Source organism: Equus caballus, chromosome 16, assembly GCF_041296265.1.
Source record: "Equus caballus isolate H_3958 breed thoroughbred chromosome 16, TB-T2T, whole genome shotgun sequence".
Taxonomy (NCBI): Eukaryota; Metazoa; Chordata; class Mammalia; order Perissodactyla; family Equidae; genus Equus; species Equus caballus.
This window is the reverse complement of record NC_091699.1, coordinates 88835234-88853983: the sequence shown is the minus strand read 5'-3', so window position 1 is coordinate 88853983 and position 18750 is coordinate 88835234. Positions and strand designations below refer to the sequence as shown.

The window sequence follows — 18750 nt, the reverse complement described above, 5'->3', positions numbered from 1 at the left end:
CTGAAAAACTGTTTGAAGCAATTCAACAGCTCCATGGACAGCTGGGAAACAGCTGTGGCTGACAGACCTCTCTGGCTCACTGCTTTGGGGAACAGAATAGGTCTGTTTAAATGAAAACAGTTCATTCTCAGCAATGTTCAAAGACAGACCTGCAGGACAGAAGTTTTGAAAGTCGATGTCCAGTCCACACATTCCATTTTTGTGTTAAAGAAGATGTTGCACGTTGTAACAAATTGGATTTGAAAATTTCTTAGAGAGTATTTCCTTGGACGGGAGGCTCTCTGGCTCCCTTTGAGATTCAGTTGGCTGACTAAGGTCAAAACTGTGGAAGAGTGGGGCAACTAGAGAGCCAAACTGAAGGTGGCACTCACGCAAGGTCAATGGAAGTGCAGAATCAGCACTTGCACAACCCTGAAATTGAGTGCCTCCTTAAGGGTGAGATGCCCCGGGGAGCCAGGAGAGCACCCACTCATAGCAGACTGGGGTTGAGTCTTCTCGCTCTACAAAGCTTCGCAGAGGCCCCTTGGGTCAGGATTCCTTGAAAAGCAGATTCGCCCCATCTAGAAGATAGCCAAGAAAGGACAGGGACTAACCTTTTATCAGGGTGCTACAGACAAAAACATTGTGTTGTTCAATTTATTATTTTGAACTGAAATGGAGACAGCTTTTTATAACAAGTGCTATCAGGAAAGGGAATGGGCAAAGAAATGACTGATCACAATGGGACAATCCAAATAATCAGGAGCTGGTCTGACCCAAGGATTTAGTCACATGCTGCAGGACCTTCAAGTTTCATTCATTCCTTCACTCGTTCGATCAATAGAATTAATTGCCTGCTGTCAAAGGCATTGATGAATATATAGATGAACGACCTATACCAGTGATGACCCACTTTTATCCAAGAGAACCAATTCAAAGAAAAGTTCAGATGTTTGCTGGCTATTTCTAGGGGGTATGTTTGTTAAAACGCGGCTTTAACGTAAGAATATGCATTTATCTGCAATTGAACTTCTGCATTCTTATATTATTTTCCAGTCCAGAAGGGATTAGCATAGAGGGCTAAAATTTCAGACATGGCAAAGCTAGCTCATGCTGAAGCACCTGATGTAATAGGCCACCTCTGGAACCGGTTTCTTTTTCCTTCCTTGACTGACTTTGTAAACTACTGAACTACGAAGTCTGGCTTGCCTCTTGATATTGTATCCTATAAAGCCAGAGATTTTTCCATAAATAAGATAAATCACAACATTTTTTTAACACAAACAAAAAGCTTCCAGGTTGATGATGATGCCATTCCTTGAGAAGGGTAATTCAAGACAAGCGCAGCACATTGGCCGGGGCTGGTTAGGGGGCGGAGAATCTGTAGAACGTGCATACCCAGTGCCAGGCACACAGTTGGTACTTAATAAGTATTTGTTCCAGTAAAACATCTCCAGGAGGAGTTGTCTTGGCAATGGCTGGATATGGGAGTCTGTAGCTAAGGGAGAGGAAGGCAAGGGCTGGAGAGGGAGATTATTGGGTGTGGTTAGGGTTGCCCAAGGAGAGTCAATAGAGTGAGAAGAGGACTGAGGAGATATTCCTGGGGGCGCACCTGTGTCAAAGGGATGGGTCTACAAAGGAGAGAGAGAAAGAGAGGCTGGAGGGGTTGAAGAGAAATTAGGAGAAGCCAGTCTCCGCAATACAAAGGAGAGCACTTGGAGAGACAGGAAGGGTCCACAGTGCTGTATCACAAAGAGGGCTCAGCAGTCTGGAAGCCCCGGGGGAAGTCCTGAGGAAGGGGAGAGGGGAGGGATCCTCCCATACGGCATCCTGGGTGGCAGGAAGAGACCCCAAGTTCCATGCTTTATCTCCTTATTAAGTTCTGCCAACTTTTAAAATGGTTTTTTATCCTTTCTAGTTCTAAAAATATGCATGTTTATTGTAGAAAATTAGTAAAATATATAAAAAGCTCAAAGAAGAAACATTAAAATGGGTTTGATCATGAGAGCTGCTTTATGACGTTGGCCTGCTCGCCTCAGACTGGGCTTGCCCGGTTCTGCTAACCTGCCGTCCTGGTTGGGACTTCGTCATCTCCACCTCAGCATCAATTCTTCACAGTGACTGTGCTCAACAGTGTGACCCAGATAGGACAAACATGGGAAAATAAAGTGATTTGATGAGCTATAAAATAATGCATTCTGAGTTAACGAGTGATCTCTTGTGTGTGACAGTCCCACTGACGATGACACACATGAATAATTAACCAGCACAGAGAGGCCGGTAGGCTCACAGATTCACAAACTCACAGACTTCTCATCGGTCCAGGTTTTTCCTTACAAAGCACGATCTGAAACATGGATTTGTCTAAGTGACTTCTTTTCCATCAGTGATGGGGTAGGTCCAGGAGGACTATGCTTTTGAGGGGTCATTCTAGCCACATCCCTGCTCAGTAACTCATGTATTGAAAAGCCAAACGCCTGGGGGCTGAGCCTGCCCACCATTTTGTAGTTCCCATTGTGAGAGGGGAGCAAAGTATATTCGTTTGCTAGGACTGTCCTAACAAATTACCACAAATACTGCAGCTTCAGACGCACAAATTTATCATCTCACAGAGCTACAGGGCAGTAGTCCAGGTTGACTCAGCTGGGGTCTCTACTCTGGGTCTCACAAGGCCAAAATCAAGGTGTGGACTGGCTGGGCTCTTATTGGGAAGCTCTAGGAAGAATCCACCTCCAGCCTCATTCCCGTTGTTGGCAGAATCCAGTTCCTTGAAGTTGTAGAACTGAGCTCCCCGTTTCCTTGCTGGTTGGAAGCTGGGGACACCCTTGGCTCCTAGAGTTCTCTCTCTGGCCCTTGCAAGTGAGCTCCTACATCTCAGAGTCAGGAGCAGTGTGTGGAATCCTTCCCACACTTGGAATCTTGCTGACTTCCCTTTTTTGAGTCTCTCTTCTGTCTTCTGTTCAGCTGCATCTCTCTGACTCCAGGCAAAGAAATTTCTCTGCTTTTGAGGGCTCCTGTGACTCGGTTGGACCCATCCAAATAATTCAACATAATCTACCTGTTTTAAGGTAACCTGAATTATATCTGCAAAGTCCCTTTTGCCAAGTAAAATATGCACAGCTCCCAGGCTTTAGTGCGTGGATGTCTTTGGGGAAGCGTTATTCAGCCAGCCACACAGAGTGATGAGTGTAATGAAAATGAGTGGATCCACGGTATGACTCCTCTCCTCTCATCTGTTTTCCCCTTTGTCTCACACAGGCTCAGTGTTGACTCTTCTCAGTATTACTCTTGTTCACCGTTAGCAACTTTGCTAATGTACTTAGTAGAAATATTCACCATCCATTTTGAAACCTTTCTGTATTGTCCCTCAGGGCAGGGTCTTGATCCACAGGTTGGGAAATGATGGTATAAGACATCTGCTTGTTTCATATCTTTTTGTAGCAAGACAAAAATTTGTTTGTGAAGCCCGCTTACTTTATGTGTACCACGATTGTGACTAACACAATTGCCTCTTTCCTTACAATTGTTACATTTAGTGGGTCACAGTGATATCTTTACCTCCAAGTATTTATATCTTAGTGACCCACCCCCACTTTGGCTGGTTTTCTCTGAATTTATTTCATAATTTGTAGGCAAACCCTTGCCTACCATATTCATTTTTAAAATGGCAAAATACTTAAGTAATACCCTGACTGGAGGATGCTTGTATGACAGGGTGTCATCTTTACTCAGATACTGGGCATACTGCAAAGATTCCCCATTCAACTGCACCATGGCTCATTAAACCCCATTGGTGAGAAAATTGGGTCTTTGTTAAACGTTTGTGTTCTGCACGACTGTTAAATTTAGAATATTCCTGTTGTAGATACCTTTGGGAAAATTATTAAAGCACTAGCTAAAGTGCCAGCACATTTCAGCCCATAAGATCCCAAATACAGGATCTGAAAAACATCCCCCTCCGCTCAGGATTTATTCTCAGATGTCTCCCTGTACAATCTTGGTATATCTTATTTATTTTTCTTAGTGCCAAACCTCATGATCTTCTGATTACCTTTCTATACTCTCAGTGACTTCTGAGGACTGTCCTTCTGGTTTTTAAGCAAAACAGGAAGTAGACTGTTCTGGAATGCCATTCAGCCATGTTTGAAGTCAAAGAAAGGATGTGTTATTGCCAACCTTTTTATTGTGCATCCAGATATTGTAGAAACAATTTCTGTTGACAAAACACTTACATTCCAAAAAAGGACTTAAACAAATACAAGTACTAACGACAGAAATGGGATTCCAGAAATGTGCTGGTGGAGTTAATGTAAAAAGAATAATTTTCCTCATTTAAGAGTTATTAGAAATCTTCTACATGTATGCCAAAAGAATCAATGGGTTATTGCATGGCACGAGATACTAAGATCTGGGGAGCCTTTCTCAACAGGAATCTGATGAGAGATTTAAGCTCTGCAGAAAATTATCTGAGGGAATATTTTCTCATTTCTCTCAAAGATGAAGTTTAGCTAGAATCATTCTTGAGGTATAGGATATAAGTTTATTCATTACATACAACAAATGCCTTAGGACTATGGTTCTCCAGCTTTTTGATATCACAACCGCTTTACAACTCTTCAAAATTAGGAAAGACCCCAAGGAATTTTTGTTTATGTTTGTTATATCTATCAATATTTACCGTATTCAAACTTAAAAAATTTTTAAACATATTTCTGTTGATTTATTTAAAATAACAATCATAAACTATTTACATGTTAAATAACATATTTTTATGAAAAATAAATTTATTTCCAAAACAAGACACAAAAAATCTACTGAGAAGAGTGACATTGTTTTACAGTTTTGCAAATCTCTTTAATGTGTGATGTAATAGAAAATGGCTGGACTCTCACACCTGCTCGTGCGTTCGATTGCACCAGCATGCATACGGCCTCTGGAAAATTCCACTGTACACAGATGAAAGAATAAGAATGAAAAACGTGGGGCTGGCCCAGTGGAGTAGTGGTTAATTTCATGGGCTCCATTTCCGGGCCCAGGGTTCACAGGTTTGGATCCCAAGGACAGACCTACACACTGCTCACCAGCCCATGCTCTGGCAGCTTCCCACATAGAAAATAGAGGAAGATTGGCACAGATGTTACCTCTGCGACAATCTTCCTCAAGCAAAAAAAAAAAAAAAAGAGGAAGATTGGCAACAGATGTTAGCTCAGAACCAATCTCACCGAAAAAAAAAGAGTGAAAAATGCAAGTAACATTTTCGCATTATTCCAAAAGTAGTTTTGACCTTGGGGATCCTCTTGGATAGGTCTCAGGACCCCCCAGGGCCCATACCGGAAATCATTGCCTGGCGGCATTAGGGCTTGTTTCTCCCAAGGATCCCTGGTGAAGACGGCTGCAGTGTTGTGCTTGCATAAAGTATTTTCCCCACTACTAACTCTGTTCTGAAATGATATATCATACTGATGGCCAAAATAAAATCGCAGTGTTTTAGGGCTAAATCATCCATGATGTTTGTGTAACTTCTAATTTAGAACGACCTCAGTAAAGTAACATCTAGCGATTAGCTGTCCAGATCGGGCATTGTTTCTCTGACCTGTTTCAGAAGGGTCAGGTTTTCCAGTTGTATTACTAGGACGTGATTGGCAGAGCTTGACTGGCAAAACCAATCTGCCCCCTGAGTCTGCTGCCCGGGTCTTCACTGAGAAGGTTTAGGCTCTAAATAATTCCAGCATTCCAGCCTGCGCCAGCACACCTCAACTTTTTGGAAGCCCCTCTTTGAAATCATACTGTATACAGTATTTCAAAAAAATGGAAAAGTTACAGGAGAATTTCCTCCTCCATCCTCGCTCTGAGAAAAAAGAAACACATTCTCACAATAATCACTTTTGGAAATAGAAAAATGCTACCTTGTTTATGAGAATACCAGGGTTCTCCACCTGTCGAGCCTGACATGATTCAGCTGCACAGGCTTGCGACGTTTTCGATTCTTGGTGTGTTGGGGACAAGTGTCATACATACTGATTTGCACAGAATAACAGAGAGAGCTCTCTCCAGGGAGAGCCAGCAGCTTGACAAGCTGAGTGACGACTCAGAATAACAGGAGTAGCAACTATCTTGTGGTTCTGTCCGCAGACCCAGGCAGACCTTGTGCCAGGTTGCTGAGAACGGCTGCATTAAAATATCATTTGAAATTTAAATTCTTTGAAAACACCAAGAAAATGTGGGTCAGAGAGCTGCTAATGGAGATTCTAGCGAAGCGACTGTTACTAACTCACCCTGAAGACTTAGAAGTGACTGAACGAGCATCAGGAAAGTGGTCAGTTAAAAAGCTAGCAGAAAAAAAAAAGAGCAAACTGTCTGTTAAGAGTCAACACACTGAGATACTGGTGGGGTCAGGCAGCCATTATCTATGTTTTTATCTCCAGGTATGGCAATTACATTTGATCAGAGACAATATTAGTTTTGATGCTATAATAGAGTTGTGGGAGGGGGCAAGATTCTTGGTATGATGAATTAATTAAGAAATTAATCAAAAAATTATATGCTTCACTGTTAGGGTATTTCTCTTGAAGAATGAGAATTACCCTATATTTGGCCATAGTGGTTTTTCATAAAACTTTAATTCATCCCCCCAGCAGATGTTCTGGACATTTTCTACCCTCCTCCAGCCTCTGGCTCAGGCCTTGCTGCCCTCGCTCTCAGCAGATGGTCTTGCTTTACTGAGAAGTCACCTTTGCCTCAACCCCTCCGTTGTTCCCTGCCTGCTCTGCTCCTTGATCCAGCGGTTTCCTTTCTTTTATATCTGTCTTCAGCCTCTCTTTCCTCTGGCTTATCCGCTCAACCTGTAAATGAGAAATCTAAGGGAAAGCCTCCCTGGGCTTTACACCCCGTAGGCTATTGTTTTTTCCCTCTCCATCTCTCATCGCCAGCTTCTCGGAAGTGCAGGGCACACCACCGCCTCATCGTTCATCCCCCCTTCCCCTGCTGTTTGACTGCTGACACTGTTTTCTCAGATCTCTCCAATTATTCAGCAACATTCCTCAATCATCCCCTGCTCTTACCTGGGGGTAGTTGTGTGTGTGTTTGTGTATGTGTATTTATTTGAGCATAAGGTTACATGTCCTTGCATCCTTTACTACCAATTTGAAAGACAAAGCTTATTTTTCTCTAGCTGAACAGTCAGGTGGGAAGACAGTGTGTAGAGGAGAAGGAGCCCCAGCCCCAGGTGGAGCATTAGAACTTGCCCCTAAGACCTGAGTGGGATGAAATACGACAAAGGCAAAAATGACTAAATCCCGTAATAAAATCAGAGATGTAAGAAATTGGATTGGGTCTTCTCCCCATCCTATCCATATGGTGTCTAGAGTGTTCTCTGTCACAAGAAGGTTCATCTAAATAGGCATTGCTTTTTATTCCGACCCTGGGCCCGAGTTGTCCTTACAACCCAGCAAGGTGTGGGCATGGCTGGTGTGGGCACGTCTACAGCTGTTCCAAGAGATTCTCTCCCAGGAATGTGCCACCAAGTGTCTTGACATTGTGTGTAAGATTGAGCCCTGCCAGCGAGTTAATTAAATGAGTTTTTTAAAAGCTTCAAGCTTAGCAGCAGGAGTGGGTGGCTAATGTCCCGACTCACCTATTCAACTCATTTTTGGTCCCAGCAAATACTCCATCTTGTAGGATACACTGCCTGGCTTTATTTTGAAACTGTTCCATTTCTTAACAGCGTAGATAGGAATGTGCAAAGTAATAGCTTTCTCTTTTGTGTGGGATCTCATTTATGAAGTGGAGTTCAGTTCTTTGTGCAAAAGGAATTGTGGGAATGTCAAAACAGTTTTGAACACAAGTGGATATTCAGTTAAAAGCCTGTCTCTCCAAAAGCCCAAGGCTCTCACTGGGAAGATGCAGAGTCCATCCCAGCGCAAAGTGGACTCCATAACTGGGGAAGGAGAGAAAGGAACCCGCGACCTCACATCCCAAGTCATGAGCCTAGGAAACCTCTCCGAGAGTGAAGATAACTGCAAGTCATCTTCAGAGCTTGGAAATACAAATAAACCACTACAGAAACTAGAGCCAACGATAGAGCTGCCATGAGTGAATTTTCTAGTTCAAGCATAACTTTACTTTTATTCCACAAGATCCTAGCAAAAGGAAAATGCTGTTAATTAAAGTCCCCAGCCGAAGCCTCTTTGTTTTGGTTAGATGCAGGGTCTTGACTCTATCCAAGAAGGGGAATGAGATTATTCAGTAGATGCAATTGCCTCCCACCTCCCACCACCGCCTGCAAAGGCTAAGTGTTGTGGCAAATACTAGGTACACACTAGGGAGTATATCTCTGCCAGTTTCCCTGTCATGATTAAGGACCTGTTCGGGTGGAATGATAAAAATTGGTTCTAGGCCTGGTACAATGGGATCTGGCTAATGGTCATGCCAATTCATGACATTTCATTTCTGTTGTCTCTTCTATCCCAAAGCTGGTTGTTGAGTTCAATACTCCTTCCTCTAGGACAATTTTTAGCAAATAAGAATCTATTTACAGAAATTCATGATGGAAATGGTTTCCAGCTGACTTGTTCATGCTCAAGGTCAAGTTTGGTAAATATACCACATGTGTATTTCATGCTTCTTTTTCTCCACTCACTGCTTAGCTCTAAGCGTCCCCCAAGGATCTCTCATGAACTCTCTCCTCTTTCTATACACTTTGCCCAGGCAATCTCAGCTACTCTTGTGGCTTTATGTTCCATCTATAGGCTTGTAGCCTCCAAATGCTTTCTTCTGCCTTAACTCTGTGTAGTTCCAACCTTTTTTTTCTGGCTTCCTTATTGAAATTTCCACTCAAAATTCCTCCTGGCTATTTAAGTCAACACGTCCAAAAGCAAACTTGCTGTACTCTCCCGTCTACCAACTAATTTCTCCTATGCACTCCCATCTACCAATTGCCCAAGATTAAAACCTAGAGTCACTCCTTCTGTCTCTCAAGCACCAAAACCCACCAATTCTCTATCCCAAATATCTTGGGAGCACCATCGACCCTGACATTACATTTTTTATTCATTCACTCCTTAAAGGTTTACTATATTCTAGCACTGTGCTAAGGGCTAGTGACACACAGGGAAGATGAGAACCAGTGGATAAGTAAAGCACCTTGGTCATTGACCTATCAGAACCCAAAGTGATGGATATTGTGGGGGAGGAAGAAATTTTCCTGTACCCTTCTAGGTTCTTCTGGCTGGTCAAAGAATTAAATTGACATGGAATAGATGAACAGAAGAAAATCAAATTTAATTTCATATATGTGGGAAACCCACAGGCGTAAGAGAGTCAGAGACACAACATACATGAGAGGTTCAGAGACAAAAAGGTAAAATGAGATATTTATGCCATCTTGAGCCAAGGAATGGGATAAGGGTCTGAGGCTTCAGGGGGAGAAGGGTAATTGATAGGATCATAGGAAGAGCAGATGTTCAGTAATTAGAGGTTTGCTCTGCCGTACAGATAGACCTAGAAATATATTTCTGGTAATAACTCTTATTATGAGCAAGGCCCCCAATTTAAATTCTTGAAAGGAGACGTAAAAGTTTCTCTTAAGCCTGCAGGGTCTCGATTGACTTTAACTCAAAATATTTCACATGCCAAAGTGGCACATCTTGGGGAGGCCTGTTCTGAACCCCTTCACTGTGGAGGGCACAGCAGGATGTGCGGGAGCTGGGAGCCTGAATCTGAGACTCTTCCTGTCTTGGTACAACTCATCTCTTGCTGAAACCCCTGGGAAAGCCTCCAGCCACGTGATCATTCTGCCCTCTGCTCTGCTGCCTGAGCTTTATTCCCAAGGTTGAAATCAGATTGTGTCACTCTTCCCGCTAAAATCCTTTCATGGCTTCCCATTGCAGTGGGACAAGTGCCAAACTTCTTGACCCTGCTTACAAAACCTTCCAACTCAGCTTTTCTTCCCCATAGCATTCTCTTGTACAACACAGTTATTAACCTCGCAGTCTATAAAATAGGCAAGGAAAGAACAGAAATGAAAATGCCCGCTCTGCCTTAAAAAGTTACCACCAGTATCATCTTCTACCACCCTCTTTCCTCCTTGGGCAATCAACTCAATGGATCATTTTCCTAATGATTGCTGTTCACACTTTCCACAACTGCTTCAAATATCAAGACACTGGATAGTTTTGATGAACACAGATAATCAATGTGTGATTATTTACTCTCTTGATGTACTCCCAGAGGCCCCATACAAGTATGTGGAATATAGTTGCCATGCAGCAGGCTGCAAGAAACAAGTCCTTAGGCCCGTTCTCAGGAACACTGAGTCCATTTTTATAAATGAGTGTGATCTCGGGAGAGAATGAGACCGAGGTACCAACCAACTCTCCCTTCCCAGGAGTAGGCCACTGTAACAACTTTCATTCATTCATTCATTCATTCATTTAGTCATTCATGCATCAAACACTTATCAAGCATTTGCCAAATACCCCGTGATGCAAAGATGAGCCCTGTCCCCAAGGAGCTCACAGTCTCTTCTGTGATAAGTTCTATGATTTGATCCAAAGCTGGGATCCAAAAGGAGCGAGCCAAGTCTCAGGGGGCTGGGAGGACCCTTGAGAAGCTTTTAAAGATGAAATAAAGTTTTCTTGTAGCAAGATGTGTGTATGTGTTTGTGTATTTAAGGAATGGGGGAATGGTAGCACACGGATGATAAAGGAATTGCTGCCCTGGTAAAGTGAACCAAAATGCATAGGTAATTTAAAAACTACGCAATGTGTTTGAGAAATTATAGCAAGTTCAATGTGGCTTGAGTGAGGCAGCATAGGGAGAGCAGGAGGTGCCAAGGGAGGTGTGGGAAGGTAGACGGTGCGGACTGTGGAAGACTTGTCCCAAGGAGCTCAGACTTCCCCTGCAATCAGTGGGGAACCCAGAGAAATCACTAAGAAGGGGAGTGAATGATCAGATTGGTTTTGCAATAAAGGTCCAGTGTGGGTATGGAGAATGGATTTGAAAAGATGAGTATTTAACGACTACTTTTTAGAAGTGACCACAACCAAGGACAAGTCTGTGGCTTTGTCCCAGCTAACTCTGCATACTTGTGTGTGTTTCTTCCTAGTGACAGTGCTGGCCATTTTCCATGAACTGCACGTCGACCCCGACCTGTACACACTCTTGTTTGGGGAAAGTGTGTTGAATGACGCAGTGGCCATAGTACTCACATAGTAAGTACCAGAACTTGGCCTATGTTTCTTTGACCATGTGAAATATGCTTCACTTGGTGATAATTCCTAGTGGCTTTAATAGTATCTTTCATGTCATAGAGGTGCAAGCAATTTCTAGCTTTAAGGAATTGTTACCACAGAAAATCTCCAATCATGGGTACAATTCATTAGGCACCTAATTTCTAACACTATTAATGAGTCTCATGTTTCCAGCCTATTACAAGATACTACCCAAAGGGTAACATTCCTTTCTCCTCAGTGCATATATTTAGCTGACTCATTTAGGGTTCCTAAAATGCACATAAGTGAGCTTTCTTCATTTCAAATCAATATCATTTAATTTTTTTCCTTATACAAGTAGTTTTCCAGATAATAGACTAATAGGAACCATTGTATTTATAGTAAATTTGGCAAATTGGAGATGGAACTTGAGAGTAAGAATACCCTCTTTATTTCTCAATGCAAATGTAAGGCATTATGGAACCCACACATCTTAAAGTCATCACGTGACAAGCGAAGTGGATGGAGCTACAGCTAAGAGCTCATGTAATTTTCCCTTCATCCTGGAAGAATTTTCTTTTCGAGGTGAGAACTGGCGCTGTTTCCTCACCTCCCGTTTAGACACTTACCATTTATATTTAATAAGTGTCACTTTCGTGGTTTTCAGGATGTCAGAGGTCTCTTCTTGCCTTTAGATTAAGACCAACATTTTGGGCAACTGTCAAATACCCCAAAGGAAAGGAGCTATCTGATAATTAAAGGTGACAACAGGATTCTATTCAGGGTGTTAATTACTTCAAACGCATTTGAAAATGTGCTGCAAAGGAAGAAAGGATTTTAAGTCAGATCTCACAGAGGGGAGCAGAAAACCAGAGCAGCCTCACTCTTTTTTTGGCCAGCTGACATTTCTTTAGGCTGCCACCCCAAAGTTGCCACCGAATTCAGCAACTTTCAAGCAAGAGGGCCCAAATGAACTTACATTTCCCCTGGCCACCAAGAAGCGCCTTTCCTGCATTAGAGGAAAATATCAGGGAGGGTGAATTCAGAGCACAAGCCCTGGCAGAGTCACAAATGCTAAGGGAGGCTTTGAAAGAAACACCGGGAATAATTAATGAGGACATCAGGAATCTCTGTCCAAGAAACACTAGTATTAAAGGAACATTTGGAGCAGAAATTTTAAAAAATCTGCTGAGTCCCTCGTTTTCACTTCCCCAGCTGCCAGGTTGTAAAAGGCCAAGCAAATCAAAGCCACCAGAGCCCAGATGAGCTGGGGAAAGAGTCAGGCAGCCGCAGCCGAGGGAGGGCTCGCCCTTCCTGCTGTCCACACTGCGTTCACAGTAGTTTCCCATTAAAAATGTAGACTCAGGATGAACGTTGATGCTGTTGAACGCAGGACCAGGCATCTGAAACAGTCTATTTAGCATCCCCGGGGGTCAGTACGTGGTTCTTCGGGCAGTGCTTCTCCCGCTTCCCGGCCTATGGCCTATGGCTGTGTCTGAGTTTCCCGCTGCGGCGAGGTCGCTTCCTTTCGAGGCATGAGATGCCTGCCATTCTGACTGAGATCTTGCGCTTCCCAGTTTTGGCAATTCAAGTGTTGTGCAGAGTGACCCTGTGCGTGCTGCCTTTACAATAAAAGTCATCCTACATTAGGAGTACTTGACAGGAAACTTCCACCACTGGACTCTGCAGGCTTTCTCCTGCCTGGGGCATTGGGACCCCGCAGCCCCTTCTGTGAGCTCTACCGAGTGGTGTGTACCCGTCCTCTCCTGGGTCTGGACTGTCCAGCCAGGGGTGCCATCTGTGGCTGACCACTTCCTCCACCTTGCACAACTTTCCATGTGTTGTACTCTGCACCTTTCTCACTTGCTTCTTAAAAGTAGTTTACAGCACATACAATAATCTCTTTTTATACGTCTACGTGCACACATATTCCCTCTCTTCTTGGTGCCCCACCCCCCACACTCTCTCTTCCAACTATCTTCTGGTTCCCTTAGAAAAGCCCTATTTAAAAGTTTTCCATGACTTTAGGCCAAAAGTTGAAACATTTGTCTCCACTCTTCTCTCCCTTCACCCTAAACCACCCATGGCGCCCTGACACAACTCTGGCTGGTAAATCCCTGCCTTCACACACACCAAGTTCACTCCTCCCCAGCTTCTTTCTGCCTAATCAAGTCATTTACCACTTAGCTCAGCCGCCTCCTTCGGGCACCGCTAACCCACATGCCAGGCCCCTATCCACCCCTGCGCATGCCTCCATCAGTGCCCTTCCAGCACAGCAGTGCAATCTTGGCTTTATGCATCCGTTGCCTTTCTTGACAGTAACTTCTTGAAGACAGAGTCTATAGACTTGAAATGCATATTAAAAGAACAAATAAAAACCTCTTTTGTGTTTTCTTTTTGTTAGTTCCACCTGTGTGTGGTTTTGAAGTTTAAGAACAGTGATAGAGCTCTTCCTGTACCAAGGAAAAGAAAAGTTATACATTTTGATGTGAAATTAAGTATGATAAATAACCTAAATCATCGCCCTTGGCAGTGCCTCCCTTTGGCATGACCACACACTCTCATTTACCATCCCATCTTCCACCAGCAAACCTCCTTGTTTAAGAACCATCCTCTTCAGTTTTATTATTTTTTAAAGTTTAATTGTTAGTGTTGTGACAATACTGTGCTCTAATCTTTTCATTCCAATGTATAGTAATTTAGCCACATTTTAGATTAAATCAGCTTTTCCATGATAGTCTAAGAAGCGAATGACTAATTATAGTACTCTTTCTTAGATAAAATATGCTCTGAATTTCAGACAACTAACATATAATTGAGTTTGATGACCACAACTCTTGCACACAGCAGCGGGTGGTGGGTGGTGTCCTTATGGCTTCAAGTGATCCAGAATTGTTCATCTTAAAATAAAAGTAGCTTTATTTAACAAAAAAGTTTTTAAGTTAGCTTGTCTCTGACCCATACTCTTATTTCAAGTATATAGGGAATGTCATACCCAAACATGTATGCTTACTGGTTCATGAGTGAATGAATTCCACGTGATGGATTTGCATTTCCAAAGATTATTTAATAGGCTATGAAGGAAGGCAAAAGATACATTGAAAAGGTCTTAAAGGATGTGTGTTTTTGAATCCTGAACAAAGACATTAGTTTTAGAGGCAGCATGGTGGAGTAGAAAGAGCCCAAGTCAAAAAAGCTGTGTCAGGGTAGCCAAGAATTAACTGTACAATTATTACAGTTGACAGGAAACCAGCCCAAACTGGAGTAAACAAAAAAAGGCAACTATGTTGGCTGATGTAACTGAACAGCAGGAGTAGAAATGGCTCAGGAAAGGATGCAGAGAAATAAGCAGGACTCTCTTTGCTCACTCAGCTTCTTCAGGGTTAGCTCCCTCACCTGGTCACAAGAGGGCTGCCAGCATCTGCCTGGGCTGTAACTTTCTTCAGGAGAACAGAGCAAGAATCTTTGTCCCATTGTTCCCAGGCCGAATCTTAATACACCTTGCAGATTCTGATGCCATTCAAAACCCACTTGTGGCGGGGATAATGCACTGCATTTATTGGCTCAGGTCTAAGTCACATGCTTCATGAGTTCAAGGCTGTAATCAGTTTCACTTGGAAGCACATGAACTAAGACTGGGGAATGGTGGGATTATTGCTCAGACTAATATTGCCACAAAAAAAGGAAAAGTGGATGCTGGACAGAAAGAAAACAAAACCTAAAAGACCATGACAGTGACTTTATATGGCCATAAATTCTCCATGCTTGTTTCCTTACCTACAAAATAATGGTGGTTCTATACACATTACAAAATCATTCTGAGCAATAAATAAGCAATGTGGTTGGAAGGGCTCTATAATCCATATAATCTGTGCCATATAAATATATACATACTTAGTATAATTTATATAATCATTTATATCAATGCATTTCATTCTACTAACACAGATCTCTCTGGTTTCATTAAAATGACTAAAGATCAACCTGCTTCTAGTGAAGCATTCCTTCATAAATATGGCATTTTATGATCCAAGGATTAGAGAGAATAACCATTTTTACGTGTGATTTCCCCTATTAGGAATGAGCCACTTAGTTAAGGCATACTGACTAAAGTTGATAAATCAAGAAATAGATGTTGAAGTATATTACTTAGAGTTATAAAGTTACAAGCAAAATTGAGATTACTCGTGGGAAGTTAAGTGGAGGAGGAGAGAGGGAAAGAAAGGGATATTAACTAAAATGCCACATCTCTCATAGTCAGAAATGAATATATATTCTGTGTGGAGTGGATAAATCAAGCAATGGAGGTATGTGCATATTATTTAGAGTCATAGGGCAACCGTCAGAAGAAAGAAAAACATAAATGCTTAAAAGGAGTTACTTTTGCTATTTAGGACCGTGATGTATGCAAAGGGGGAAAAGATAATTTAACCCTTTATTTTGTATCCTTTTATACTGTATGAATGTTTGCATGTATTTCAATTATATTTATTTAAAATATTCTCCAGGTGATCAAGATATTAACAGCAGAAACTATAAAAGAAAAGCCAATTTATTTAGTGGCAGTAGAGTCAAGCAATCCTAGTAGGCAAAAACCACTACAGATAAAATTAAATGGTGAAGGATAAGCCAAGGAGAGCAATTTCACCACACATGTTGATGGGTTAATGGTCTTTATAATATAAATGGTGAATGCTAATCTGTTTAATATACCAAATGTACTAGTTATGTTACCTTAGGTAAGTTACTTAACCTCTCTGTGCCTCAGATGCCTCGTTTGTAAAATAAGGATGGTAAGAACACTTGTCTCATTGGGCGGGACTCAACATAAAACACCGGGAACAGACCTGGCTCCTAACACTCAATAAACATTAGAGATCAGCTGCTGCTATTACCCTTGTATCAAAGACCAATAAGGAGAAGGGAAACATAATGGAAAAACGGGCAAAGGGTATAAGTAGGTCATGAACAGGGGGAGAAATATAAATGGCCAATAACCCTGCTAAGTAAGACCAGCTTCAGCAATAATGAAATAAAACAAATTAATCCAACAATGGAGTACCACTTTTTGCTCAGCAAGTCTTCATATCTTCAGAACTCAAGAGAGAACAATCATACCAGTGTAAGTCAGGGTCTGGGGAGATGGGCACCCTCCCACGCTACTGGTGAAAGAGAAAAGTCATAAAACATTTGCTAAGGCTATTTGGCAATATTTACTAACAGTCATTGGAATTTGTGAATCCTTTTATTCATCTATTTCATTTCTAGAAATTTATCCTAAGAAGTAGTTAACGACATGTGCAACAACTTCTCCATAGAGATGAGTGCATTAATTTGCACAAGAAGTTGTACATAAGTTACTAGCTGGTTGTAATTTTATGAGGTCATTTGAAAAATAATATAGAAAAAATATATTGATGTGAAGAGATAGTCACAATATAGTTTTAAAGAAAATTTTAAAATGGTAGCTACAGTAAGATCTATTTTGGGTAAAAAATCATAGCCAAATTCATGTGTGTATATGTGTGTGTGCATGTGTATGTGTGTATAATTATACCATATTATAAATGTAATTTCTATATATGTGTATATAATCAAAGTGTTAGGTGGGATCATAGGTGATTTTTATTTTCTTCTTTTGGCCTATATAGATATATATTTGTTGTTGTTGTTGTTGTTGAAAATAGATTAAATTACTTACGATCAACTCTGGTCCAAAGAATCGCCCATTAACATACTTGATGGTTGGCAATCTTCATTAAATGCAGATTCTACATAGGTTTAAGTCTGAAAATTTTTTTGTATCCATGAAAGAGCAGACAGGGATGTTGAGTGTTCTCAGCCATTTATCTGCAAAACAGAAATATGGCCACTATTGTACTGAAACATCTACTTGGGAAATAATTCCACAGTGTGCAAATGCCTCCAGATTTTCTCAGAGATAAAATAAGAGCCTCATTTAACAGCTGGTTCTTGGATGACAATAAATACGTACTTGGTTCCTTTATTCCCTGTTAAGCAAATGCTTGTAAAGAAATTCAATGTAGATCATTAAAAGAGAGGGAGAAATAGAGCACCAATTTTCTCTTTTTAAATAAGTGTTATGTTGCTTAGAGGTTCTTACTAGAATATGTCATTGAAAGTGTGCTACTGCTGAATGCGTGGCGCTTAGAGTGAGCAACATTTTGAAAGACCACATTTCTTATAGCCTGTGCATCTTAAGGGAAATTTAACTTGGAAATTAATGGGATGGCTGTAAGACTCAAAGAACCATGTGACTAAGAGGAACCTTGAGATGTCATCCAGCCATTTAACAAAAATGTACTGAGGACCCATGTGTGCCAGACATTATGCTGAGCATTGGTGATATAGATTGGAGGGGTACGGTCACCCACCCTCGCCCTCAGCAACTCCTCGCTGAAACACGCAAACAATAGCTGTAACGAGATTGAATGTGTGCAGCAAAACCTTGCTCCACAAACCATCCTGGAAAATAGCTGTGTAGGGATTGGTTATAAACATATATCACCAAGGAAATTCCATAATGTCGCTTGGTACTATCAGCTCTAAGTAGATTGTAAGCGCCTTGAAGGCAAGTTATACTTTTCTCCATCCCCCATCAACACAGAGCTAATTATTTAGAAGGTTCTCAAATAATTACTGGATGAGTGAGTTCGTAAAGCCCTTCAAATACAGATGGGGACATTATACTAATCCTCTCATTAAAATCTATTCCAGAAGATGGATATTTAATATTCTTCGTACTGCTTCTTGCAAATATTTGAAAAGCCTTGTTAGTTATCCTCATTATCTCTACTGCTTCTCCCATTTGACCCATAGTTGTAAACGCAGAGGTGAAAAGAAGGTGTCTCCTTTTCATGAGAATAAACTGAAACTGTTTTCACAACCACAGAGTATAATGTTTCTCATGACTCTGCTTAACTTAAAAACAAGTTTCTTATCTTGACACATCTTTCAGCAGGTAATTCACTTTGATATTTGCCTTGGAAACTGATAATCAGCATGAAATGCATTTATTTTGATGCCTGTCTAGATACTGCTGTGATGCATAATTAAAGAAAAAAAAGTTATGGCCCTTTTTGCTTAAGGACTCCTTGTCCTGGTGGTCGGTTCCACACCGACTTCATGTTTTGGACGCCAGGTGGCATCACTCAGCAGGAGTGGAAGCCGCCCTGGCGTCTCGAAGAAGCCGCTGGGAGGCAGCGCTCAGCTGACCTCCAGCTTGAAGCCAGAAGGCCCAGAGTTTGCTGCCCACACCCCTGCCTGCTGCGGAGGCCCTGTTTGCTTTTCTTGTTCCTGACCCCTGGTTCCTGTTTCCTGGATGTGACTGGCATCTTTCCTACCCTCGCTCTTAGTGTCCCTGTTCAGATTACTGGCAGTTGACCTTGGCTTCATCCTGTGGCTCTGTCCCTTGTCTCTCAGATTAGATCTGACGTTCATTCACTGCTTCTTCGCAACTCAGCCCATGACTTAGAACTTGCTTTGCTGCATGTCAGGCCACGCACAACAAACTGACTCAGCAAAAATAAATAAATAAAAG

The 18750-nt window shown here is 41.8% G+C and overlaps 1 protein-coding gene across 4 annotated transcripts in view; it reads left to right on the top strand.

Annotated features, from left to right (window-relative positions):
• Positions 1 to 18750, top strand: part of SLC9A9 (solute carrier family 9 member A9) — a 510485-nt gene that overhangs the window by 160136 nt on the left and 331599 nt on the right. For all 4 annotated transcript variants that reach the window (XR_011426649.1, XR_002800813.2, NM_001434675.1 and 1 more), the window contains 1 exon segment: positions 11084 to 11189. Coding sequence is in view for 2 of the 4 variants with exons in the window: in NM_001434675.1 (NP_001421604.1) it covers positions 11084 to 11189 (106 nt within the window). In the remaining 2 variants the exon portion in view is untranslated.